Here is a 27,267-nt window from a genome sequence, read left to right on the forward strand (position 1 = left end):
GTTACCTTCATAACAGTGGTATTTATGTTAACATATAATGGGTTTATCTTTGTTATTTTTAAATGAATTAATAAGTATTTCTGAAATTTCTGTTTTAACTTCTAATATGGTAAAGTGTAAAGAGGTTCTGAGACCAAGAAGTTTGAGAATCGCTGAAGTATAGCATCCTGCTTGACTTTGAGCATGTTACTTAGAGACGCAAGCAGTCTGTAAAATGGGGATGATGATCAAAGTGTTTCCCTCGTAAAAGGTTTAAACGAGTTAGTATATGTCGGGAGCTTAATAAGACTACATGGCACAGAGTACACATTCAACATATGTTAGTTTGTATTATTATTACCATTGAATATGAAAGTAGAATTTATGTGAATCCAAACACTTCTGAGGCTCTGTGGCAAAGAATTTTTGCTTGTGTTGTGGTCATCTGTATTGATTTGGTAAAACACAATATTCGAAAGTGAAAGAAATTGCATTTTGTAATTTTTCTTTTGAGTTAGGTTATAGCAGAGGTTTTTATCGGCAGATGGTCTGGGTGGCATGTTTGAAGAGATGGAGATTCAGAATAGCTTGGGGTGCTTTTTCTGCCCCCCCCTTCCCTTCCAGTCCACGCCCTCCCCACAGCCAAGTTCTGCTGTGTCCAGAATCATGGTGAACAGCTGGGCAGATGTCATTTGGGAGAGCTCCCTAGGATTGTGTTCCGTGCCCTGGACAGTGAGCTGACAGGAGGAGCCATGTTAGAAAGCATCTCTTTTAGTTCCCTCACTTTTCAGGTGGAGAAACTGAGGCCCAGAAGAGTGATTTGCCTCACACTGGTTCACCCAGCATATTAGAGGCCTACCTGGGACAAGAACTGACATTCCAGTTTGTACTGGTAGGCATACCAGGCTTAGAGTCAGAAGATCTGGTTTTAGCCTCTGTCTAAAAAGCTTTAATTGGCCGTCTGACATTGAGCAATTGACTAAAATCCCTGATCTTTAGTGTCCCTATTTGTAAAGTGGAGGTGAAAATATCGACCCTCCCAGGAATGTGAAAAGAATCAAATGAGACGTCGTATGAAGGTACCCAGGACATGTCCTCCTAGCTAGAGTCTCTCTGATCCTTTGCATGTAAAGTCCACAGAGAGACATGTCCCAGTGAAATAAACTATTCTTTTCAGAACCTTAAAGCCGGCCTTAAATGTTGTGCTTTGCAGCTTTGTAACATTTTCTTTTTTCTGTCTTTATAGGACAGCCCAGAAACTTGCAGGACCTGTGCCGAATTAAAATTCGACAATGTATAGGCCTTCAAAACCTAAAGCTACTTGATGAACTACCAATTGCCAAGGTCATGAAAGACTACTTAAAACACAAATTTGATGATATCTGATATACACAGAACTGTGAGCAAGATTAGGAGTTATATTCCAGATACTTAAAAGGCTTTTTGCCTTGCACAAAGTATATCCTATGCAATTTCTGATTTGCTGTGAAATCAGAAAGCAGGTATACACTTTTAGGTTTTTTTTGTTTGTTTGTTTGGTTTTCATTGTAGGGGAGGGATGTTTTTATATATATAAACACACATACACACACACACACACACACCCCACATGCTTGAAGGTCTTAATTTGGTTTCTTGGTCCAAGTTTACAAGGTTCAAGCTTTCTATACAATATTGCATTTAAAACAATTGTTTTTCCAAAATGACACAAGCAGGTTAGGAGTGGAGAATTTACCCTTTTCAAATTTATGGTTTCATTGACGTGCACAATATTATAAACCAGCAGAGCACTTGTTACAGTTTGGAGGCACAGTTTTACCCGGGACATCCTGGGTTCTACTGGAAAACGCCCTAAGAAAATTTTAAAGTAACGCTGTCACCTCAGTCATTTTTAATGAGTACAAATTGCCTGTTTCAAACTGTTCTTTTCCTAATTAATGTAGCTTTGGATGACATAAATCCATTACCTCTGCTTTCCTGTTGGTGTGCTCTTGTTTTTAACTTATTTTCTTAACAACTGTAGTACACTACCCAGAGACGTTGCGTCTCAACTTCTGTCTCTAGTTGAATTGTGCTTTTAAAAAAACTAATGGGAAAGAAAATAACTTTGTAAAGCCCATGTATTCTGTTTTTAAAACAGTGCCTCCAGTGCAGTACTCTTTCTGGTGTATTTTATCCATTATTTCACTTGATGTTCCTCATTCCACAGCTGGCTTTGACATGCCTGTGAGAACAGGAACCACCACTAATTTTAATTGCAGAACCATAGTATGTCAGTTGCAATTTCCATTTTAAGCTTTGTCTTTTACTTCACTTTAAGCAGAAAATTTCATGTCCTGGTGGTAGAGTATTCCCTAAAAATAGCCCAAAATATTGTTAAACCATTTGGCTTTAATGGTTAAATAATTTGGGGTGGTTTCATGGTGTTTTTTTCTTCCCAGTTGAAATAAAATTTCTAAAGGGTAAAATTTCTAATGGGTGCACATTTGTAAATCTGGTTAATTCCTAATATGCTAATTAAGCATTTCCTATCTATTTTAAAGTTATACACAGTGACGCTCTTCAGAACAGTTATTTTCTGGGTTGATTGGCATATGTTTGCAGTGTAAACATAAATATGACAAAGTGTCAATAACGATGGTTCTAGAGGCTTTAGGGATCTATGGTGATGCCCTTGGAAATGAGTTCTGTGCTTGATTTGTCATCATATTAATTTCAGAAGAAACTTTAAAAATATCCCAGTATTGTTCTTAGTGCTTTAGGAAATTTCAGAATAGTTACACACCAGTAATAAATTCGTTATCAGAAGTTTACAAGATGAAGGGCTTCTCTTGTCTGAATTTGTCGTTTTAAGTCATTAAGTATAAAGCTGTTTCACCTGAAAAGTATAACCAAGCAGAATTAGGAGTCTACTCTGGCTTTACCCTTTTCAGAGCCAGCAGTGATATTTCCTCAAGCACAGAGTTTATTCTCTTGGATGCAGAGTAGCTGTGGCATCAGATGTCTGATCTGCTGGGCCTAGGCTGGGTACAGGTTTCTGAAGAACAGGCAGCTTCGGGAAGAGGTTGATGTGGGGCATCACGGATGGGCTACGTAGCCTCTTCTACAGGGAGCCACTAAGAGTGTGGCCAGTTTTGTAACCATCCCAAAACTGTAACTGGAACATGATGGATAGAAATGGGTGGTCTGTTCTTTGTTTTTCATAAAAATATCTCCAAAAAGTTATCTTCTGAGAGAGAGTCCTTTACGAAGCTAGGAGCTGAGCTGTGTTCTCATTCTGGAAACCAATAGCCAGGTCAGAGCTAAGACACATTTGCGGCATCAGGGACCTGGCATGGCCAGAAATGAATTGTGTTACTTCTCCCTGAAACCCTGGGCCCAGGGAGACGAGGAGATGGGAGGGCTTGCGGGGTCCTGCACTCTGAGCAGTGATGTTAATGTTACATTTGCACAGGACTTATTTCCTCATGTGTCTATTAATTTATTCAGTTAGTTCAAAATGATTTTCTTTCCCCAGCCAGTCAAAGGTTTCCAAACTAAGTTAGCCACTGAGTTTGAGTCAGGGAATTCCAAGTATAAAGGTCAGATGAAGGTAAATTCTTTGTTCTGTATTGCTGCTGCGACTTCAGAAAAAAATTATGAGCGCTCTTCCTGGAATCAAAATTTCTATTTAATGAAGAAGTGTATAATTCCATTATTTATTGTTTGAGGTTTCATTTTTCTGGAAGTTTAAAAAGAATGTTTTTTTTTTTGTTGTTGTTAATAGAATCCCAATCACATATCATATTTAACAATAACTAAAATGTCTCCAGGTTGGTAACTTGTGGAATATAGGGATGAACGTGCAGGTCTGCACTTGAATTTGATTGGCAGAGAAGCTTTCTGTAGTAACATAATGAGAACAGATATTTTCAGAAAATCAACTGATTGGTTTTTCCAGAATCTTGACTGAAATGTTCACTTCAATCTTGACTGAAATGTTCAGAATCAAATTTGTCACTGATCCTTCTATGTTTCTTTTGAAATTTATTATTTAAGCCTATTACTAAACCTTTATAGAAATATATTTGGCAAGTACACCAAAGAAACCAGCTCATAAAAGATTATGATCATTAATGAACTGCAGACCTCATCTTTTAAAAACAGATTTTTTTGTGTGTAAATATTTGTGTTTATAAATGTACAGCAGAGTAAGTTTTTTAGATTATTTAATTCCCATATTTCTAAACTATTTACCACAGAATAATCCACACTTGTTAGTTTGGAGGACTTGACTATTTTGTTTTTTTAATTCATTATCAGTCATGCTTGGAACAGCATTTCCGCTAGAGAATTCAGTGTTCTGGCAGTAGCAAGAGTACACATCTGGAGCGTGAGGGAGTCTAGCTTGATTTGTCGGATACACACCCTATGAGATGAGAATGTGTAGTTTAATTACCAGAGTGGACCATACAAAAACTGAGATTCTAACTTTCTTGCAGAATTGCTCATCAGCCCAGAATGTGATTGGGATGAGGCCCTTTGCCCACAAATTTAGCTTTCATGTAACTCCTAGTGTGTTATATCATAATGTATTTTGTTCTTCCTTTGTAATGTAAGTTTTGCTTTGGGTCAATTTGAATTAAAAAAAAAAACTTAAATCTGGTTTAAAACATATTGGAATCGTGTTTTATTTCTAGTCTACCTTAACTTTTTAATACTTCCAGCTATTTGGTCAAAAGAAACAGAACTCTGTCTTTCATTCCTCAGCATTTTAGATAATTGGGAATTGTGTAAGAATGTGATACAGAAAACTGCACCATTTTGGATCAGATAAGGAAGCCCCCCTACCTTTTTTAATGTATTCTGCAAATACCTACCAACAAAAGACTATCTATCCCATTCCTGAGTGTGTTGATCCAGCACTGAGCCTTTTGGGGCCGTATTCACCTCTGCCTCACCTTGACTGAAGACAGAGTTTGGACCACAGCATCTCTAAGCACAGAACAGTATATCCAGTTAAACAATGAATTTGAGGTAGTTTATTAGCTTGCAAGAGATAGAAGGAAAATAACTTTGATTTCATATTTCCTCTGTATATAAGCACAGCTTGAGTTAGGAGAGACCTCGGACTAATGTGCATGATGCTGTGCTAAGAAGAAGGGAGGACAGACGACTTAGCACCCCATGCAGAAACGCAGTGTTTTGCTACCATAACCTTGTTACAGACTTGTCCAGGGTTTGGCACAAATGAAAGCCAAGAATGGGACATTTGAAACTGTTCCTAATGATCAGCAGGGGAGTTCAGATGTGAAAAATAGCTGTTGCTTGGAAATCTTGAGGTCATTCCTTTTCCAATATGATGTAAGTAGTGTATTGTTTTTTCAGCTGAAAGACAACTTACAAAAATGGCTTTCTAGCTATTGATAAAACAGATTATCTACTTGATAAAAAAATATTTCCACATCCCATGTAGTTGGGTTTCAAAGGTAAAAGAAAGTGGATTTTTGTATCATCTTTGTATTTATGTAACAATGTAGCTTTGTGTTCTCTTAACACATCTGACAAACTTTGATGTTAGAATTTATATTAGCTTAAATACCAATAAAGATTTTAAATATCCACTGCCAGGTACTGTTATTTAGGTTGATGTAGACTCCTAAGATACAAAGGCAAATTTGTCTTTATTTTATCATTAGTTATTCTGTCATTACCTATAAGGTCTCTTAAGTCTTAGATAAAAAGCAAAGTGTCAGCCAGCATATGGCTCTACTGGAGCCCATGACTCTTCTCGTATGCTGCTGATAAATAGTGTTCAAAATCTTGTACTATATTTCTCTAAGATCATGGTACATTTTATAGATACTTCTTTATCTTCCAGAAAAACTCTTGATTCCTGAGTGACAGTTAACACGCTCAGTCCCATATGAAAAAAGACTGAGGTGCTTTGCACAAGGTCCTATGAGAGATCATCATTGTGTCAATAAAACCTGGCAATAGTGCTGTTGCTGCAGAGCATGGTCTCTTGTCCTGCAGGGGAGTGTCTTCCACCAAGTGTTGCTCTTTCTATTTCTCACTCACCTGTACCCAGAGTGCCTCGTGCTGGGTTTCAGTTGTGCATCCACAAGCTAAATGCTTTATCAATTCTGAAGACCCATAAACCATTAGAAGTAAAGGATCAGATTAAAGCAAAATATTTCTCTTCTGTTGCAGATATGACCTTTAAGAAAAAATCATGTAATCATTTGTAGTTATTGTAAATATATTTTAAATTAAATCTTGGTTTGTTCCAGCATCTTAAAAATCACACTCAGAACCTTTTTTTATGTTTCCTTGTAATTAGGAAATTGTTTTAAATGAATGCAAATGTAATTTATGTTACATTAGGTAGTAATTAAGTGACTCACTTTTCTGTGAAATAGTATTTTATGAATCAGAAATGAGATGGCTTAATTTGGGTGAGGGGATTCAGTTGAAGCTGAGAAACTCAGTTATGTGCTGAGTAGACTGACCCTTTGTGACTGACACAGAGGTAATCCAGCTGCAGATATTTCCTATTTTATCTGGCAAACAGAGTCTTATTTTTCTTGCTGCTCAGTCTTGAGCTGATGTTGCTTTTCTTCCTCTGATAGTTTTGGGTCAGGTCACTGCTCAGTTTTCTTTTTCTTTACTGAAAAAAAAGAACACTTGTAGGGGTGGACTTACTGTACATGACCATTTTATATTTCTCTAGAGGTTTTCTAGATTTTCCCTCTCTTACTTCTGTCCACTTAACCCTTTTGTGAAGTACACACACGTGCATAAAGCATGGCCTCGCCAAGTTGCTTTTTTGATTTTTGAGTTCCCTGATTGCTTGTTTTCCCTGCCTTACCTGGATGGAAATACAGCTTAATATTATTAGGAAATATAGCATAATATCATTTAAGAAGCCTAATGAATAAGTCTGGGCTACATCCATTTCCCATCTTGGGTAGCACCGGAGAGGAACAAATTGCATTTCTTCCTGGTTTATTACGTGTTCTTAAGAAATCATTTTCTGTGAGTCCATTGCCCAGTGAGCTCCTTGAGGATGGACCCTGAGTCTTATTTGCTTGAATCTCAAACAGTATTTGCTGAAAGAATCAGTTTTCCAGAGCCATAGGTACATGTGGCAGTTGGTCCTCGGCCAGTAACTTTATTCCTTCAAGCCTCCAAGGAACCCAGGGCCATGTGGATGACAGCATCAGCATTTCCCAGCTCCAAATCTCAGGTAAGTATCATCCTCCTAATTCCTGCCAGTGTTGTCTTTTGCTGTTCCTTCCTCCCTTCTGCCCCCACCTCTCTGCCCTCCCCTCCATCATGGTCACTGAGCAGTGGACCCATGTGATCAATGGTGCGTGGACACTGGGGTGGCAGACTTCCAAAGAGATGCCACAGGGCTCTGGTCATGGGGAATTCTGCCTACTGGGAGTCTCCCTCCCTGTGCTCCCACAGTGTGTTGAGCCTCTGAAGGATCACACTTCTCCTGAGGACCCTCCATGCATGTCCAGCTCAGAGCTTCCCAGCAGTGACCCCAGCTCACTGATGTGTCTCTGTGGGTTACAGCTGTGCTCTCCTCACATCTCAGGGCAGCTAGGTGGGGACTGAGGTAGAGCCCCTGGTTCGTCACCCCCGGCTGTGCTCTTCCCCACTTTCCCACGGGCAGCACGAACGACGTCACTGTTTACGTAGCAGGGGAGCACTGCATAGCTGGCTGCCGCGTCTAACCGTTGCTCCTCTCCATGGTGCCTGCCACACAGTGCCTTTCACATAGTGGGTGCTCAGTTGTTATTCTTCAAATGAATTAATCTAGTCCAAGCCCTTTCTTTTACAGGCAGGGAAGCCCTTTTTTATGGGTCGAGAATTGAGGTGACTCAGTAACTGTGGCCCTGCCTGTAGCGGCTGGCAGTGAAGGGCACAGCAACCAGGACTCCTCAACCCCTGGTTCTTCAGCGATCCCAGCTTCGGGTGGCTTGGCCCTCACTTGCATCCGGTGTTTTCTGTGGAATAGAAACTGACCCCTTGTTAACAGAGCAATGATGGAATGAGATACATTTTGGCAAGAGTTGGCAAGTCTCAGGACTCTATACGTATACTTCCTGGATTAAAGCCCACACATCCATAAAACTGCCTCTAATGTCCTACAAAATGCTTCCTGAGAGTTCCATCTTGGTCTCCAATGTGCCTTTTTGAAAAATCATGACTGAAAGGGCTTAGGTTCTGGAGGCGACCTTAGGAACGGCATCGCCAGCCTCCTGGGCGTGGGGATAGGAATTCTCGTTGTGCTGTGCTTTGTTTTGCTCTGTGTTTACAAGGCGAGTTGAATAACTGCATATATGAGGCTGCTCAATGATGCCAGTGGCATTTATACTCAGCATTTTTTCCCTTTAAGTTTTCATTACAGGCAGCTAAGAGGTTGATCCACCACTGTCTTTTCATCATATTTTATGATCCCTCACATTCACAGTATGTATTTCCATTGAGAGTTAAAGACACTTGCAGAGGAGTAGAGAGAGGAACTTGGACATTTTGACTTAGAATTAAAGTTGAACTGAAACAAATTGTACAAATCCTTGTATCACATAGCAATTGTTGTGTATACTTTAAAGTAAGCGTTTCTTAACCTGGAGGCCTCAACTGAAATTTTTCTGTAAGAAGCTGATTGATAAATTTTTCTGTCAGGTAATTATCTCTAACAAATAGAAAATAAGACTTGTCTATTTAGATGTGGTGGGCTGAGTGGAGCTGCTGACTTGGAGGATGTCACCTTATTAGTTTACACTAATTCATCAGTCCTTGAGACTAAAGTTATAATGCTTTTATTCCAGAAAGTACTGTCGACTCAAATATACTATCCATAGAACATTTTGAGGTCCCATGGTTAAAATTACAGTGGACACGTCAGTAACGAGGTGGTCATTTCTCTTCCAACTTCCTGTTAAACCCAGTGAAAGTCACCACCACCTCTCCACCCCTGGCAGGTGTTTCTAGGGCATGAGGTATAGGGGGTTAGGGCCTCCACCTGCTGATGTAATATCAGTGGTGGAGAGATGGAAGTCCCTTGCCTCATGCCTCTCCTTGTGGGGAGAGTGGGCCCTGGGAGAAATGGGCCAGGTACACAGCTACAGTCTGATGACAAACAAGGTGCACCAGGAACCTAGGTCTGAGCCAGGCAGAACTGGTAGCAATAACAGCCTTGCCTTGGCTCCTTAAAGAATGAGGGACACTGCCTTGCCTGGACCTGCACAGCATTGCCACTGCATCCTACACCCAGTATGGCCTAGGAAGCAGCAACTTTGCTGCAGCCTGTTCAGAACACTTGTCTTTAGTCCTGATTCCTATTAAATCTGTCCTTAGGCATATCTGCTCCATAATGTGTAAGTGACAAATGTGTGTTGTCATCCACCCCTGGAGGGATGTGTTTGTATGTGTGTGTGTCTTAGAAAGAAAGCCTTAGAAGACAAGGATGAGGTTCTGATGAAGGAAATGTGTTGGGGAGGAGAGTGTCACTCTCTCCTCCCCAGGGAGGGGGGCGGGCCTGTGGCGCCTCTGCAGAGAGGTCAGCTGTGGTTGTGTGTTGTGAGCAGGGCTTCTGTGTTGAGGGCCACCTGTGGACTTACAGTAACGGGCTGGTCAAGTCTGGAAGGGGATGGGAAACTAAGCAGGTGATGGAGGGGGCTGGTACTCAGGTGTGAGTACCTGGTAGCTGGTAGTCCTGTGGCTGGGGAGAGCAAGGGAGGGGTCCCATCCTGCTGGGCACTCAGCCCTAACCCAGGCTGGTAGTCGGGCTGCCCTTCCGACTGCTTCTCCAAGGCATTCCTGTCCCAGCCATGAGGATGCCCTTCCCTCCCAGCCTCCCACCCCTTGGCCCTGCCCCTTCCTTTGGGAAGTCCTAGTTGGAGGCTTTGCCTTGCAGTTCCTCTTTCTAGGGGGGAAAGTGGTCTGCATTTTTGTGCCCACCTGCCATGCCAGAAGCCTCTGGAAGGCAGGGATCTGGCCTTAGGCTTTGTGGCCCAACAACAAGACCAGCACCTGCGAGTAGACAGTCAGTTGCCTCCCAGATGTTTGGGGAGTGAGGAGGTGGGTGTGATAGCCCCTTCAAAGCCCTGGTAGCAGGTAAGAAAGCCGGAAGGGAACCAACACTAGATTCACTGTGTGGACTCTAAGCTGTGTGGACTTATACTTATTCTAACTTACTTCTCACCCCCATACTGCCAGGTAGGCATTTTGGTCATCTTCACAATGGAGAGGCTGAGGTTGAGTCCTCCCCACTCCAATTTTCCTGTCTGGCTCTGCCTGGCCCTGGCCCAACCTTTCATGCCTCCTCGCCAGAGGTGCTTCCCTGAGCTTCCCACCTGGGCTTACTCCCCCTTCCCCAGGCTCCCCAAAGTCTTTACTCCCTCTGTTATCACAGGTACCAGCCACTCGCTGTCTTGTTCTCTGTGTACCTCTGCTCCTCAGGTTCTTAACGCAGAGCTAGGAACCCCTCATAAGGCTGTGCAAATGTTGTGTGCATGCACACGTGGCTTTTCTTGGGAGGAGGGTCTGGGCCGTCAAGTCGTCAGAGGGGTCTGTAGCCCGCTAGTGTCAGAAACAGTACATTGACCGACCCCTGAAGCAGTTCCCGAGCATCTGTCTCCCTGCCAGCCCAATGCCAAGGGCAGCTTGCCCACCACCTCGGGGGCCCTGTCCGTGTCCTTTGCCCAAGTTACACACTGAGCCCGGTGAGAGGTGTAGCGCACACCTCCTGCCTCCTGGACGTGGAGTCCCCATCTGGCCCTGACTGGGCTGGGGCTTGGGGTCTGCTCCCTTGGCCCTCTTCTCCCCGACCTTATCATTTCCTCGCTTAACTGTTTCCACATGGGTCCTGGACGTCTTTCTTCAGTGAGAAGGTTTTAGGGGGCAGAGAGACTTGTTAAGCTGGAGGAGACCTGGGGGATCCCATGCCGCAGATCAGGGATAGGAGAGGCTGGTGGGCTTTGCCCGCAGCCTGGCAGCAGGTGATGCTGCTGGACCAGCCTCCAGGTCATCGCACCGTCAGTCTGTCCTGTGCAGGCTCCCATGTTACCTTGAAAGGAAGACTCGCAGAGCTGGGAGGGAGACAATAGCAACCTTGAGTGTCCTGGATGATGAGGCTTCATGTTACTCACCTGCCTGAGGCCACCTGGAAGGTCACTATATCACCAGAGTAGGCCCTGCAGTGGCCCACAGTGAGCAGGGCCAGTGGGTGGAAACTAGGTTCCCAGCCTTGAGCCAGGCTGGCTCCCCAAAGTATGTAACCCCTCGTTGCATCCTCTTCTGGACACTTTTGTGCATTAAGATAAAAGGGCAAGTATACAGGCTCCAGTATGGAACATCTAAACCCTATATTATATGAGGATCCTGGCTATTCCTTTGAGAATTCTGTAGAAGTGCTTTCTCATAAAGCCTATAATTAATTGGCTAGCTTCATGGAAATGCTTGATGTTTAAGAAGTTATTAGGAGCTTCCAAAAAAACCTGACCTGAGATTGACTGATACCATTACTACCTTCTTCATTTAAATTTTTTATAAATTAAAAAGTGCTTGAATCACCTTCTGTTTTAATGGACAGAAATAAAAATCTTGTTTAGTAGAAGCTCATCATCACATGCTAGACAAGTTGAGTTGTTCCTCCAGTCAGACTGGACCCCTGGTAATGATAATAAAGCTCCTGAGAGCAATCCCTTGGTCTTCCTGATGCAGTAGAACCCCAGCTTAGTGTTTCTGGGAGGTTCCTGATACAACCTTCATAGATTCCACCCTCATGTTGTTTACTGAGATGTTCACAAAATTGGGGAAAGTTTGGAAATGATCAGTTGAGGATTGGTTGTCCCTTCAATACATATTTTTGGAGCACCTGTGCTGAGGGGCCAGCATCGTGCCAGCACTCATAGCCAGCAGTACCTGGGAAAGGGAGGAGGCAGGGCTGGTGCGGGGAGACCAAGTGTGTGGAGATCGGGTAGGGCTATGCTTGACCGAGGGCTCCCACGTTCTAAATTCAAAATGTGTACAATTCCCGAGTGTGGAATTATGGTGCTCCACTGTATACATTACCGGGTGTGGGTCTCAAACTTGAGTGGGCATCAGAATCCCCTGGAGGGCTTGTTAAAGTATTGCTGAGCCTCCCAGAGTTTCTGATGCAGCAGGGCTAGGGTGGAGCCTGAGAATCTGCATTTCTAATGCAGATGATGTGGACGGTGCTGGTCTTGAGACCGTCTTAGAACCACTGCATTTGGGTATTTAGGCTCTTCCATGGCAAATGTAAGAGAGAGCTAGAGAGAAAAATCCAACAGTTACTATGAGATGTTTCAGAAACCACCTACCTACTTATCCATGAGTTGTGCGTATAGTATTTCTAGTGATTCTCAGAAGCCACGTGTGAAATGAGTCCCCTTATTCTATGGGCAGCCTTGAATAGTTCTGTATGTGTTATGTGAACAAAGACTACAAATCTCTCGTGCCACATTACAAGCTGACTCTACATCTGGGCCTCTATGTCTCCAATTATCTTTTGCAACTGCTTAATTTAAGTTGGGCACAGACAAAACTGGTAGCCTGTAGTTCTGTTATCCTGCTGTTATTATTCTTCAACCTAGTTTAGCAGCTCGTAAATAATATGTCTGCCCAACATTAATAATGACAGCCCTGGCCTGCTTGGGGGTGGGGGAGACAATGACTCTGGCTGCTCCAGCCAGCATGTGCCTTGGTACTGCCCACAAGGCAGGCTGCCAATGGCGTGTCCTGAAGATGAGAGAAGCATCAGCAGCTTTGCCCCAAGCACTGATGGCAGATGGGAGACACCTTGCCAGGTCAAGCTGGGTGCAGCCTGAGCTCCCAGAGGGGCCCAAGGGAAGCACAGCACGCACGAATCCTTACCCAGCCCATGGATGCAGCCTGGGTTTCTTGGGGGCTAAGCTGGTGTTACCTGCTTTAAGAAAGAAAAACTAATCTGCTAGGAGATGAGTGTGGATTTGCACCCGATGCCGCTGCTACCGGTCCAGGAGCCACTCTGAGAGCCACTGACATGGAGTCGTCCCTGGATGGAATCTGCCTGCTAAAAGGAAGAATCGGTTACTTTAAAAAAAAAAAAAAAAAAGTTTTATTGAGGTGTAATTATTATAGAAAAAATTGCACATTTTAATGTTAACAATGTGATGGGTTTGATTGTTCTCACTGGAAGGTGGTAAAACAGACAACTTGAAGGAAAGGGAATGTCCCAAGTTCCTCCTCATGGTAGGATAGGCTACTGCGCATAATCCAAGGCCTCAGACAGGTAACGAGTGGCACAAGTTTCTAGTCTCCAGGGGCAGGTGGCCTTGGGGTGGAGGAACAGGTTGAAACTCATGTGGCAAGGACAGTACATAGTGGTGTCCCAAATGTTCTGAGGGAACTCCCTGAGGGAGGCTCAGCCTACCCCTCGCTCCAAAGCCTGGCCTGGCGGGTCTTGGGAGGGGGCTGCAGGCAGCCCGCCCTGCCTTTGTCAGCCATGTGGCCTCCTTACAAGGGTGCAGCTGGCTGAGGTGGAGGTACAGGAGTCCAGAAATCCTTTGTCAGGTAAACGTACTTAATGAAATATTTAGGGTCTTTGGATTCTTGGAAGGATTTTAACAGTCCTATTCTCCAACCCCTGTATCTCCTAACTTACCTAATCGAGTATTTTTCTAAAGGGAAATGTAGCGGAATCCCCAGCCTAGAAGTCCAGGGTCACGAGCAGTCCCTGGCCTGCTGTAATATTGGTTTTATTTGTTTGGTTTTTGGCTTGGGGAGAGACCACGTGAATATGACAAAATTTATATGTCTGGGTTGTGAGTACATGGGTGTTTGTGCTATTATTCTCTGAGCCTTCATTTAATATTTTACCCAAAAATGAAAAGAAAAATTGTCTTCTTGCCCACTTGACTGTAGTTCTTTGCAGACTGGGTCTGTTTTTTCCTTTTTGGATTACAGCACAGAGGCTGGCACATGGCAAACAACCACTCATTAGGTGGAAATTTTGGTCTATTTGAGTAGAGGAAAGTGATTCCTAAAATTCATTAGTTATTAGTATAGAGAGGTTTCTTTCTTTCAACACAGCTGTACCTGGTGCCTACTAACTGCTGCAGTTGGCCCTGTGGTAATCGAAGAGAGATGGGGTCAGGAACCTGCCTTCCAAATGTTTAGAGCTTTGGGGAGAAGAGGAGGTAAACGGAAGTTACTAATGCAGTGGGAAAGGAGGGAGGGCCACAGAAGAGCACCAGACAGAAAGCTGCGGAGGAACACTTCTGATTTTGGCTCCTGAGATGCCGCTCCCTGTTCTTTCTTTCTTTCTTTTTTTTTTTATTCAAACAGAAAGTCACAAAAATTATAATCATCCTCATCAGTTCACTCAGTCCCATGTAATTAATTTTTTTTCATCTTGATCTTTTGTTAGCACTTTTATGAATTCATCAGTTTTCCATTAGAGTTCTGAAAATGCTTATTCATTCAGTTCAGTAGTATAGTCAGTTACAGAAACCTGTACTTGTCAGAGTCTTTTCCCTGAATTCCTTGAAGATGAAACCCTTTTATAGGAACATTTTTGCGAAAGCATCACAGTACACCCAGAACTGTCTGTAAATGACAAAAGACTTAAAAATGACCACGGTAAAAGATTTGATGAAAGTTCATAATAATGCAATTGACAAGGAAATTTAGTTATTTCTGAGATATACATTTTAAAGTAATAACTAGAATTATGACTTATAACATTATACCAGAATGTATAAGATTTTTAGAAATTTCATGTAATGTCTGAAACATTTATATTAACATATTTCCATACAAATAACCCAAAGAAAGTTTAGTATTAGTTGTTTTGTTTGTTTGTTTGTTTGTTTATACTGCAGGTTCTTCTTAGTCATCAATCCAATCGCCCAATTCAGCACACCACCATCCCCACCCCACCACGGTTTTCCCCCCTTGGTGTCCATACATTTGTTCTCTACATCTGTGTCTCAACTTCTGCCCTGCAAACCGGTTCATCTGTACCATTTTTCTAGGTTCCACATACATGCGTTAATATACGATATTTGTTTTTCTCTTTCTGACTTACTTCACTCTGTATGACAGTCTCTAGATCCATCCACGTCTCAACAAATGACTCAATTTCGTTCCTTTTTATGGCTGAGTAATATTCCATTGTATATATGTACCACAGCTTCTTTATCCATTCGTCTGTTGATGGGCATTTAGGTTGCTTCCGTGACCTGGCTATTGTAAATAGCGCTGCAATGAACATTGGGGTGCATGTGTCTTTTTGAATTATGGTTTTCTCAGGGTATATGCCCAGTAGTGGGATTGCTGGATCATATGGTAATTCTATTTTTAGTTTTGAAAGGAACCTCCATACTGTTCTCCATAGTGACTGTATCAATTTACATTTCCACCAACAGTGCAAGAGGGTTCCCTTTTCTCCACACCCTCTCCAGCATTTGTTGTTTGTATCCCTGTTCTTTCTGATTGGCTTGCTGAAGACAGAAAAGGTCTGTGACATGGATGTCACATGGCCTGGGTTTAATTGGCTTTGCTGGTAAATGGCCGTGTGACCCTGGGCAAGTGCTTTGCCAAGGATTAGACAATCTGAGCTAAGGGCTCCTTCACCCACCATCACTGTCTGATTCAAAAGTGACAGAGAAGACAGGAAGGGGAAGAACGGGCACCTGGGACAACAGACCAAATTGTGAGCTCCAGTGGGGGTGTGGGGGGGTGTTCGTTACTCTCCTCCCCTCCCCTCCCCACCCATCCTATTACAGCAGCTTATTAGAGGTGGTTTATGAAAACACTGGAATCCATGCTCCGGGGTCTGTACTGCTCTGGCGGAGGGTTTAGCACCGTAAAACTCACTTTGTAAAAGTGCAGCAGCTGTGATAAATAAGCTTAAGTCTCGGTAATCACTTTTTCACTTTTACCAATTACGCTAGGCTGCTTTGTGACAGAAGTTAATACCAAGTAAGAATTTTAAAGAAGCCTCATTTTCCTTGTCTAATTAAATTAAATACTTGAAAGGTGATTCACATGTTGATTTTCCCACCATTATTCAACTGAAAATTACAGGGTTTTTTAGGAGTTTGAGCCCCGTGATTCTCCTGCTTAGCCTGTAGGGTCAGGGAACCCTCACCCCTGGATGCTCTCCTGCCGGCATCCCACCCACCCGTTTTTTGTGTGCAGCTGTCCACGGTGGGGCTTTTTGGCCGCCACTGCCCAGGAGAATTTATGGAGGGCATGCTTGTTAGTTTTTTAATCCTTCCACAAAAATCTGCACAGGATGCCTTTGTTTCCAGGTGTTTGATATTCCCACCATGCGTCAGGTCTCTCTAGACTGAGAAACCAAGATAGGCTCGTCCTTCCTGGTTGGTCTTTTTTCACCTGGAGAGTTCGTCCACTCAGAGTCTCTAATCTTCCTCCAAGGTGACAATCTGGGTTATTTAAATACCCGTAGGTCCTGACAATTTTATTTCAACAGTGTCACCCGGATGCTATAATTTGAAACGTGAAATACTTTTCTCTATTTTCTGTTTTTACACTATGCTTTCTGCTCCTTGTTTCTGAGATAACACATATGCATGCGTTAGAAAATGTAGCATGCTCCATACAGGTATTTCTTGGACACGTGCCAGGCCCTGGGGCGTATCAGGGAGCCTGGCTGATAGATGGCATTGAGTGTGAGTGAGCTCGCTTTGCCCAAACGTTTGAAGAGTCATCACCTGTAAAGTGACTATCTGGTATAAGTTTTCATGATTGGATCAAATTATTCACCAGTTTTCATGCTCCATTTCCAGGTCGCCCCTCTTGATGCATATAATCATTGTGTGCATATTTCAAAAAGTCCTTAGTATTTCAAAATGAGTGTGTACCCTTAAAATGTAAACAATAAATATATATATTAAGTAAAAAGTGGAAGTCCCTTCTCTTTTCCTCCCAGCGTTAACCATGTAGTGTGTATTCTAACAGCTCTTTCTCTGTGAATTTAGTTTTACATTTAGTTTTACAAAAATGATCTCTCTGGAGCTTATCTCTACTCATAGAGACCCTTTCGTGTTACCATGTGTAGATGTACCTAATTCTCGTTAATGGCTAAATAATATCCCACGTTCTTTTTTTTTTTTTTCTTTCTTTCATGTATATTAAGCATCTTCCATGTGCCAGGCGCTTCTCTAGGGACTGACGATATAGCAGGAACTAGTTATTTTGTATTGTCTGTTTCTTGCTAATTTGTTTCTAGAATCTAAAGTATCCAGCCTGCTTCTCAATCGCTATATCATAAAGAGCTTTTATTTTCTCAGGCTGAAATGTGCTTAATGTGTATATTTTAATTGTCTACATTAAAATATAAACTCCACGAAATCGGTGATGTTGCCTATCTTATTCACTGATACATCCCCAGCACTAAAAACAGTATTTGACAAATAAATACCAGCAGCTCAAAACCTATTGAGTCTCTGCATAGCTGGATGGACATGTGGATGGACACACAGGTGAATGGATGATTCTTGTATTTCCCATGAATAAAGGGATCAGGGGAAGAAGTAGAACTGCTCATTGATCACCTTGCTTGGGTTTCCTTCAACTTCCAGCACAATCCTAGCTACTTTAGACAGAGATATGATTTAGTCTTATTTCTATTCATTATATCTTTATACAAGCGTGTATCTACCCATTCTTTTGTTAAAATATTGACCACTTCTATATTTGGGCATCAGGCATTCCCTGAGCCCTCCAATGTCCCCTGCCCCCACTGCCCCTGCCCTCCTCGACCTCGGAGACCTCACCCAGATCCCGCAGCTCCAGAACTGGCCACCTGCCCCAGCAGGGGCTTTCCAGCACCTGGCCCTTGTGCAGGACCAGCGTCAGTTCTGATTGGTCAGGACACTTGTCTTGAAAGTTGGTCAGTGTTTTGAATATCACCCCTGCCTTTGTGAACACAATAACGTTCTGGTTCACTTGTTCAAGAGAATCACTCAGCTTTAACCTTTAAAAACACAAATCAGGTATATCACTTCCCTGCTCAAAACCACTGATTGCTTTGAATGCACTGAATCTGAAGTGTTTATGATGGCCTCAGCACCTTCTGTGACCCTCATCACTTCTCTGGAGCTGCTCTGACCTCCTGTGTTCCCTGACACAGGGCACACTCCTGCCGCAGAACCTTCCTCTGCACTTACTGTTCCTCTGCCGGGAATACTCCTGCCCAGAGAACACACAGAAGCTCACCCAGTCATTCCAGGCCTGCCCAAAGGGCCCCTTCTCAGACAGCTTGCCCTTGGCTGCTTGGCAAAAAAGTCAGGCTCTCTGCTCCCAAGCCCCTTTATACACTTTATGTTGTCTTCATAGCCTTTGATTTATGCAGACCCTCAGTAAACATATATCATGCATTTATATATAACATCTATATAATACAATATACCTAGAATATAGCAGACCCTCAATAAATTATATATATGTTTATATACATACTGTACACCTGGAATATAGTAGACCCTTAATAAATATTTGTGGACTGAATAAAGAAGTGGATAAATAGAAACATCACGTAATGAGTATAATTGTTTGCTTCAGTGTTCAGAGGACTGAAGACTCCTACATGAGGAAATTTCTCATTATTCACATAACCAAGTACAGGAACTGGACAATATTTGATTTTACAAGTTATTTGAGCTACCATCTTCGGTTTGTGCATGGCCCACTCCCATTTTATTTATTCATTTATTAATAATATGTTATAGATGTCAAGTTTCCACAGAACCTAAGAACTAGAATACTGATAATAATGTTCACTGACATCTGTGCTCCTCCTTCCTCCTGAGACGTCACCACTAACCTGCACTGGGATTTTATAATGCTGCTCTTTCCTTGTCTCACTAGTATGGTTGGCCCTCCATATCCATGGGTTCCAAATCTGCAGATTCAACAAACCACAGATGAAAACTATTTGGAAAAAAAATTCCAGAAAGTTTCAAAAAGCAAAACTTGAATTTGCTGCCCACCAGCAACTATGTACATAGCATTTACATTGTATTGACAACTATGTGCATAGCACTTACATTGTATTAGACATTACAAGTAATCTAGAGATGATTTAAAGTATAGGGGAGGAGGTGCAGTAGGTTATATGCAAATACCATGCCATTTTATACAAAGGACTTGAGCATTCGTGGATTTTGGTTTCTTCTAGATCTTGGAACCAATCCCCCACAGATACTAAGAGATGACTGTAGTAGTGCAATCTTGTGTATGTGCTTGCTGGCAATATTTTCTCCACTATGCTTCTCAGAAGGCAAAGCAATGGAATGTGTGTCTTCTAATTACAACAAATTCCCCTTCCTTTTTAAAAATTTTTAGTTTTTAAAATATTTTTCCTTTTATTTATTTTTATTCTCTTGGATTTCTCTTTATTTTTATTTTGCTTGTTTCCCCCCCCCAGCTTTTTAACATGAATATCTTCACATGAAAAAGTAGAAAAAATTATACACTGAATACCTCCATGTAGATCCAACAACTGTGAAGATTTTAACATCATTGCTTTATCCTTGTGTGTACACACATAGATATCTTTTTTGTGCCATTTAAAAGTAAGTTGGGGCTTCCCTGGTGGCGCAGTGGTTGAGAATCCGCCTGCCAATGCAGGGGACACGGGTTCGAGCCCTGGTCTGGGAGGATCCCACATGCCACGGAGCAACTAGGCCCGTGAGCCACAACTACTGAGCCTGCGCGTCTGGAGCCCGTGCTTCGCAACAAGAGAGGCCACGATAGTGAGAGGCCCGCGCACCGCGATGAAGAGTGGCCCCCGCTTGCCACAACTAGAGAAAGCCCTCGCACAGAAACGAAGACCCAACACAGCCATAAATAAATAAATAAATATTAAAAATAAATTAAAAAAAAAAAAAAAAAAAAAAAAGTAAGTTGTAGACATCATGACACTTCACCCCTAAATACTCTACCCTGTATCCAAGAATAAAGACATTCTTCAATATAAACATGATCCCAACAACATTCCTAAGAAAATAATGGTAATTCCATATTCTAATGTAATATCCAGTCCATATTCAGATTTCCTCAATTGCCACAAGAATGTCTGTTATAACTATTTTGATATTTTTAATCAGGATTTAATATAGGTTTATATATTACATTCAGTGTGTCTCTTCCAGTCACTTTTAGCCTAGAACACTGCCTCCTACCTTTATCTATCTATCTATCTATCTATCTTCTATCTATTTAATTTTTATTTTCATGAGATTGAGTAAAGAGTCTAGAAGAGTTGCCTTGGAGAATATCCCATAATCTGGATTTGTGTGACTGTTTATTCCTCATGTCATTTAGCTTGTTCATCATCTACTGTTGGTATTTCCTGTAAGCTGGAGGTCAATCTGGCAGCTAGGCTGTATTCAGGGTAAACATTTTATAGATGATGCTGTGTATTAGAATACATATTAAGAGTTTCATCTTTAAAGGCAGTTGAAAGTAGACAGTTCCTAGGCCTTGCCAAAAGACTACTAATCTTGCATTAAAAAAGGCAAGAATCATTTCTACCCTAGGAAAGCCTTAATGAGGAAAACATCTGGCCACTTAGCAGAGGCTGGGAATGGCTTATGTCCCTTCCAGGAATAGCTAGTATTTGGTGATGCACAGCACTGCATCCGAGTTGCATTTCCCTTCCCTACACGTTTACCCTAAGCTAAAGTGAGGTGAGGAAACAGGCCAGCCGATGGAGGGGAAGGCCTGGCCAGGCCTATTTGTTTTGGTTTGGATGGAGAATTTTGTTCCTCATTTCTTTACACATGGTGTTTCTTTTTTCCCCCTCTCTCTAATCTTGTGTTTCAGCTCTCAGGCCAAAAACTGAATAACAAAGTAAATAGATGGCCCAAGCTGGTTGGTCTCACAGAGTTGGAGCTGAAGAGACTCACTTGAAAATTCCCTTCCTTAGGTTTTAAATTCTGTGACTCAGACTTGCTTGTGTTTAAACACACACACACACACACACACACACACACACACACACACACACACAAATCCTCCCAGAAATGTACTGTGCTGCATTTGGTCTGAGCCCTTGGCTGATGTTCCTGGGGCATTTCTAACTGTTCACCCAGAGCCCAGGTGATGTGGCACCACGGATTGGGTTTTTTTGTTTTTTTTGTTTTTTTATTTTTGGCTGTGTTGGGTCTTCGTTGCTACGCGCGGGCCCCCTCCAGCTACAGCGAGCAGGGGCCACTCCTCGCCGCGGTGCGCAGGCTTCTCGTTGCGGTGGCTTCTCTTGTTGCAGAGCACGGGCTCTAGGTGCACGGGCTTCAGCAGCTGTGGCTCTGTGGCTCGCAGGCTCAGTAGTTGTGACCCGAGGGCTCCAGAGCACAGGCTCAGCAATTGCGGCGCACGGGCCTAGCTGCTCCGCGGCACACGGGATCCTCCTGGACCAGGGCTCAAACCCGCGTCTTCTGCACCGGCAGGCAGATTCCCAACCACTGCACCACCAGGGAAGCCCCACGGATTGGGTTTTGATGGAAGACACCTGGGCACATTTCACCGTGAATCGTTTTCTCCACTTACTTAGACAAAAGTCACTGGGGCTTTCGGTCAACACTCTGGCGTTGCTCACATTGCCAGAGTGTTGGGGTCCTTGTCAGCCCATCTGGGGAAGGACAGGCAACAACGTCCCCACCTAAAGCAAGCAGCACCACCCAACCAAAAACCCATGGCTTTCTGGCCCTAGAAACTTAATGGTGCATAAAAACCATCCTCCCATCCTCCAAGAAAACTTGGTAGTTGGTTTTACTAGAATCATCCTAATTGTGTCACTGTGGTGGATTGGGTCACAGGCAGCAGGTGTGTTCGAGCACAGACAGGCAGTGACGTACAATAAGGAGCCCGTCGGCTGGGCTGGCCTGCTGCGCACTCAGCAGGAGAGCAGGACAGTGAGAGCGGGAGCTGGTACCGCAAGCCAGGAGCATCACTGTGCGTGCTGGCTCACTCTCGCAGGGCTTGTCTGAGAAGAGTCTGCTGGTCTGCGGGCACCACAGGGGCTTGCTAGGCCTTCCTTGGGGTGAGCCTAGCCCTGACACTGTCATGTGTGTTTGGAGAGCAGGAGGAGCATGTTTGCTTCCCTGCTGGGTAAAGTGGGTCCTGATGAGGCAGGCTTGCATGGATGGATCTGCACATATGGTGTCCATGTTTTCTGAACCCTAAATCAAGATTTATGGTCCCTCAGTGTGTTTTGCTGCTTTTAGGGAGTCTGGGAGGCAGCTTGGGAAAGAATATTTTCTAGCTGAAATTTGAATTTCTGGAATATTTTGACAGCTTATGAGGATTCAGGTTTAGAACATTTGGAATTGTAACTTTTCTGGAGAATCCAGGATGTCGGTCACTGTATTAGTGTGTTAGGGCTGCCACAGACCGGGTGGCATAAACAACAGAAATGTATTGTCTTCCAGTTCTGGAGGCCAGAAGTCTGAGATCCAGAGGTCAGGAGGGTTGGTTCCTTCTGGAGGCTGTGAGGGAGCATCTATCCAGGCCTCTTCCCCAGATTCTGGTGGTTTGCTGGCCATCTCTGGAGTTCCTCAGCTGGGTGAAGCATCGCCCTGATTTCTACCTTCATCTTCATATGGCGTCCTCCCTGTATGCATGTTTTTCTGCATCCAAATTTTCACGTTGTATAAGGACACCAGTCATATTGGATTAGAGCTCACCCTAATGACCTCATCTTGGTTCAATCTGCAAAGACACTGTTTCCTAATAAGTTACATTCTGGGGTACTGGGGGTTAGAACCTCAACATAGGAATTTGGGTGGGGGACACGACTCAGCCCATAACACTCACCGTGTTAAGCCACAACTGTCTGAGGTCTCCTTGGTCTAATCAAGCTCCCAGTGTCTTTGGACTCCAGATTTAGATGGGAAAGGTGAGGACTCACCTTTCAACATTTGCTCAGCAAAGTGATGGGAGGCTGTGAAAAAGTGGGGCTGCGGTACTAGCAGTAATGGGCATGCACCTGTGTTTCAGGGCAATAAGAAGGAGAAGATGGGAAGGTTTGGACACATAAACTACTGCCGGAGGAGAGTCAGCTCTGCTCCCCAGCTACCGAACTCCCTCTTTTTTAGCAGCCCAGGCTGGGCTTGGCACAAAGCCACACCTGTAAATGGAAGGCCCAAGTTCTCCACGTTGGAAAAGAAGCACCCTGAAGTCTTCCTAAGAGCGGCCAGAATTGCCCGGCCACCATCAGCATCCTGGCACTCGGTCCCCACCAGCCCTGCCCCTCAGTCTGTGGGAGGAGAGGATTGGTGGTGGGAGTGGGGGGAGGCAAAGGCTAAGTTTGCACTGGCAGCACTGGGTTCTGCAGCAGGAAGATGAATCGTGCACGTCAGTTTCTCCCGGGAAGAACATTAAGGAAACTGATTTGCATCATGGGTTAAAGCACCAAGGACGCTGTGCCCCTTGGAATCTCTGTGGCTCTGTGGAATGAGACGTACCTGCATTCAAGCCTTGACTACATGCCTCTGTGGTGTCAGGCAGCCCCCTCTGTCCCCAAGACTCAGTTTCCACATCTGAACAGTAGTCACAGGGCTACTGTGAAGATTACTAAGATGCTCTGTGTCATTCAGCACCATCAAATGACAGCCAGCAAGCAGAGCAAACTGCAGCCAGCCAAATGCCCAGCCTTGCTTTGCTATGGTAATTTCTCCCTCTGTAAAACAGTACTATTGGGTATGAGTGCAAAAGGCACCCCTGCAAAATATTTGGGACTCTAATGCCTGTAACCATCCAGATATTCCTCAATGTTTTTTCTTTTTAAGAGGAATTACCCAATAGAAGTTGGAATTTGTTTATAAGTGGCTCTTGTGCACATCTGCAAAAAGGGGAGATGAGTTGGAGATAGCAATATTAAAAAAAAAAATGAGTGCCCTATTTTTTTTTTTTTTTTTTTTAGTATATCACACAGGCCCTACAGCATAATGTGTTGGGCCTGTGGATTACTGAATATTTTAGAGTCAGGCTAGGTTCTAAATGACTCTAAGATGCACCATCAATTTAACAGATTTTCAGGGGGAGAAACACCTTCAATGTCCACATCGATTGTTAGAGATACTGTGATTTTGAAACATTAAAATGTGGGTAAAATGCAAACAGGGGAATATGGGTGAGTGCTGAGCGTCGGTGGTGGGGGGCCACTGCCTCACTATTGGGGGTGGTGGGAAACAGAGCCGGGGAGCCTTTGGGGATGCTGTGAGTTGGGGGTTAGAAAGGTAGCTCTGCGGTGTGAGCAGCCCCCTAAGGAAGGACACGGGCTCTCTTTGTCCTCATACCCCACTTGTGGACCCTTTCTGGACTTTTGAAATATTTTAAGTCAGGACTTGAGGCTTATACTTCTCATCTTCGAATATGTACAGTTTTTACACTTTAACATTTCTGAAATGGCTTAAAATTGATGGCATCTGGGAGTCAATGACATCCATAGCTGACCCACCAGCAGTCACATGGCGTTGCCCTTGGGGTGATGTTCAAACTCCCATTGGCTGGTGCTTAGCTCTCCTCTCGGCCACATCCCGGCGGCCTCCCAGGGTATGACACCCTCTCTCACTCACCCTCTCTGCTTCTGGCGTTGCTGCGGTTTCGTGTGGCCTGGGCCCCCACTCCACTTCACAGTCTCTTCCCCTGCTCCCATCCTGCCCGAAGCCTTCTCTGACCCCCAGACTAGGTGGAGTCCCTTTAGTCCCTGTCTGCTCTTTAGTCCATGCTTGTGGGACTCTCCCACTGCAGACTGTGACCCTCATGGACAGGGGCCCGTGTGTCTTGCTCATCCAGCTTAACACAAAGTTCTTAAGACAGTGGGTGGTCAGTGACCACTGTGTTACAACACTTGGTGAAGAGACAGTGATTAAAATGTTGCAACGGCAACTCCTGCTAGTACAGTCCATTCTCTAGAAGCCCTCACACATCATCCTCTGATCAGGGGGACAGAGATGAAAAGATTTTCCAGGAGGCAGGGATAAGGATGGTGTTCTGGGATCAAAGGATTGCACGGCACTTTCCTCCCAACTGCCACACCTCATAGAGCGTGTGTACCCAGGGGACAACCCTCCTCCCAGCCTCTTTCACAAACCACATGGCATGTCCTTTCAGAATGCCCTCTCTGTGTCATTTGCAAATTGAGAAACTGGAGGCACAAGACCAAACCTTGCACACGGGAACACAGAGAACCATCTGGGATGTGAATTCCTACTCCTAACTGAGGGCATCTCAGACGTGTCCTGCCTTCAAGGGCTGATGTGTGCCTCCTGGGGGGAGGAGCAGGCCAGGGGCAGTGATGGAGCTGCTCACTCAAGTTCAGTTCCCCCAAAGCCAAGCTTTTCTCTTTCAGTGGTGTTTGGTGATGAAGCAGTTGATGTCGTTGAACTTCCTAGGTACCACCTGAGAATTTTGCCTTTGTCAAAATACTCTGAAGTCTGATGGTTTTTCAGCATCGACAAATCAAAAGTGCTTTATATACTTGCTAACATTTTATCATCAGGCAGGAAAGGATATTTTAATGAAAGATTGGGTCAGTCATTTTGGAAGCAACTGGCAATTCTAGCCTAAGTATTGCACTAGCCTCAAAAGCCAAACGTCACTTCTTTGTAGAATGTTTTATTGTGGATTCTAATAGAGTCTTCTCTAAATATCTAAGGCCCTTGGGGGCCATCTGGGCAGGCAGGGGTCAGATTCCTGTGGACCCTGCTGCAGTTGAGGTTTTACCAAAAGCTAGTAAGTGGCCATGGGGGAGCGGGTCCTCGTTCTATTCCTGAATCCCTTTTTGTCCCCACCCTGCCACACAGAGCTACAGTCTACACATGTTTTCCTCTCCCTTTTCCCTGCTTAAGACATGAGCAGCCCCTTTAATTTTGGAGGCATTGGGGCACTGGTGACAGTCCTTCCATCTGTAGAGAAGAGAGGACAGGAAGGGTTTCCTCTATTCCATCCTCAGCAAATGCTCATGTTTTGCCATGCAGATCTGGAAGAGAATCCGGGTTCTTTGTTCCAGGAAGGAGACAGTCAGGCCCTGCCATCAGAGGTCGGCTTCTCCCTTTTTATTTTGGAACCTGGCTTCAGGAGGCTCTCAGGTCCTGGCCACAGAGTGATCCCAGGCCAGTCTTTTGGGGAAGAACTGCCTTGATGAAGCACCTCTTTAGGGCAAGAATGGAGGTGATGTCTTTACTTCTCCCCTTACTCCTGGACCCTGACCTTCCTGAGAAAAAGGGAGGGCTGATGGCCACCTTGAGCCCCCCAGCTGCCTCTTTACAGGAAGAAATGGTGATTCTGCTGATGAGCTCCACAGCTTCAGAACCTAACCAGCTTTCCTGTAAATGGAGCTTCCCTTGGCTGACATTTGGAAGCTCAGGGTTTATTGGAGGGTAGAGGTCCAACATAACTGTACAGTATCTGATTCCATTTTAAAGGAAATTCCGTGGCTGTGTTTCACTGAGAGCTGACCTTCTGGTGTAGTGAGAGGACTTCCAGGAAACAGCATTCAGGTGGAAGGACTTCAACAAAGACCAGAGCCTTGAAACGACAACAGATGACAAGCAGGCACCCGAGCCTGGGTTCCAGTGTGTGCTCTTGCTGAGTTCAGGGCATATGGCGCACGTCCTAGGACACCCCAGTGGGCTGCCCAGGTGCACAAGGAAGCATGGAGGGCGAAGCTGGGAAGGGGAGGGCCGGGCCCGGAGGATGGAGAGCTGGAGCCCGTCCAGGGAGAGCCAGCACGTCCCCTCCTTGGCAGACAGCTGTGGGGAAGTAGTGGTGGGGCTTCCAGAGCCATGCCTTGGACAGCATTCATGTAAGTAAAGGGTCAGCGCTGATTCTGCATCCCAGACGGGAGGAGGCCACACCCCTGCAGGACTGTGTTAAAGAGCTCTGTGACAGCTTCTTCCTGTCACCAGGTGGACCTAGGTGTGGCAAGTGGGGTCCCAAGCTCCCACACACCACCTGCGGCCCCTTCTGGGGCTCCTGGGGGGGTTGGGAGTTTGACGAGTGGTCAGGACAGGCCTGGGGCGGCCTTTGTGACAAGGCCCAGGCCTCTGACCTCCCTGGAACATGAGAGGCCTGCTGAGCTCCCTGACCAGGGAAGTGATGCACCCTGTCTGGCTTGGCCAGCTTTGGTTTTTAGAAAGTTTTCCCCGCTTTGCTTCTCCAGGTGATTTTCAGGCAGACAGCTAAGGTTTTGTGTGTGAATTTCTTCCTCAGAGAGGGAGGCGGGTGTTGGGGGAGGGAGCTAACACTTCCCGA

At 44.3% G+C, this 27,267-nt stretch overlaps 1 protein-coding gene across 1 annotated transcript in view; it reads left to right on the top strand.

Moving 5' to 3' along the window:
- ASB7 (ankyrin repeat and SOCS box containing 7) overlaps positions 1-4,618 on the top strand; it is a 50,662-nt gene extending 46,044 nt beyond the window's left edge. The window contains exon 6 of the mRNA XM_007191151.3: positions 1,226-4,618. Within this exon, the coding sequence (XP_007191213.1) occupies positions 1,226-1,365 (140 nt within the window). The 3' untranslated portion in view covers positions 1,366-4,618. The remainder of the gene's footprint in view (positions 1-1,225) is intronic.
- The last annotated feature ends 22,649 nt before the right edge of the window (positions 4,619-27,267 follow it).

The sequence above is a fragment of the Balaenoptera acutorostrata genome, chromosome 3, assembly GCF_949987535.1.
Source record: "Balaenoptera acutorostrata chromosome 3, mBalAcu1.1, whole genome shotgun sequence".
Taxonomy (NCBI): domain Eukaryota; kingdom Metazoa; phylum Chordata; class Mammalia; order Artiodactyla; family Balaenopteridae; genus Balaenoptera; species Balaenoptera acutorostrata.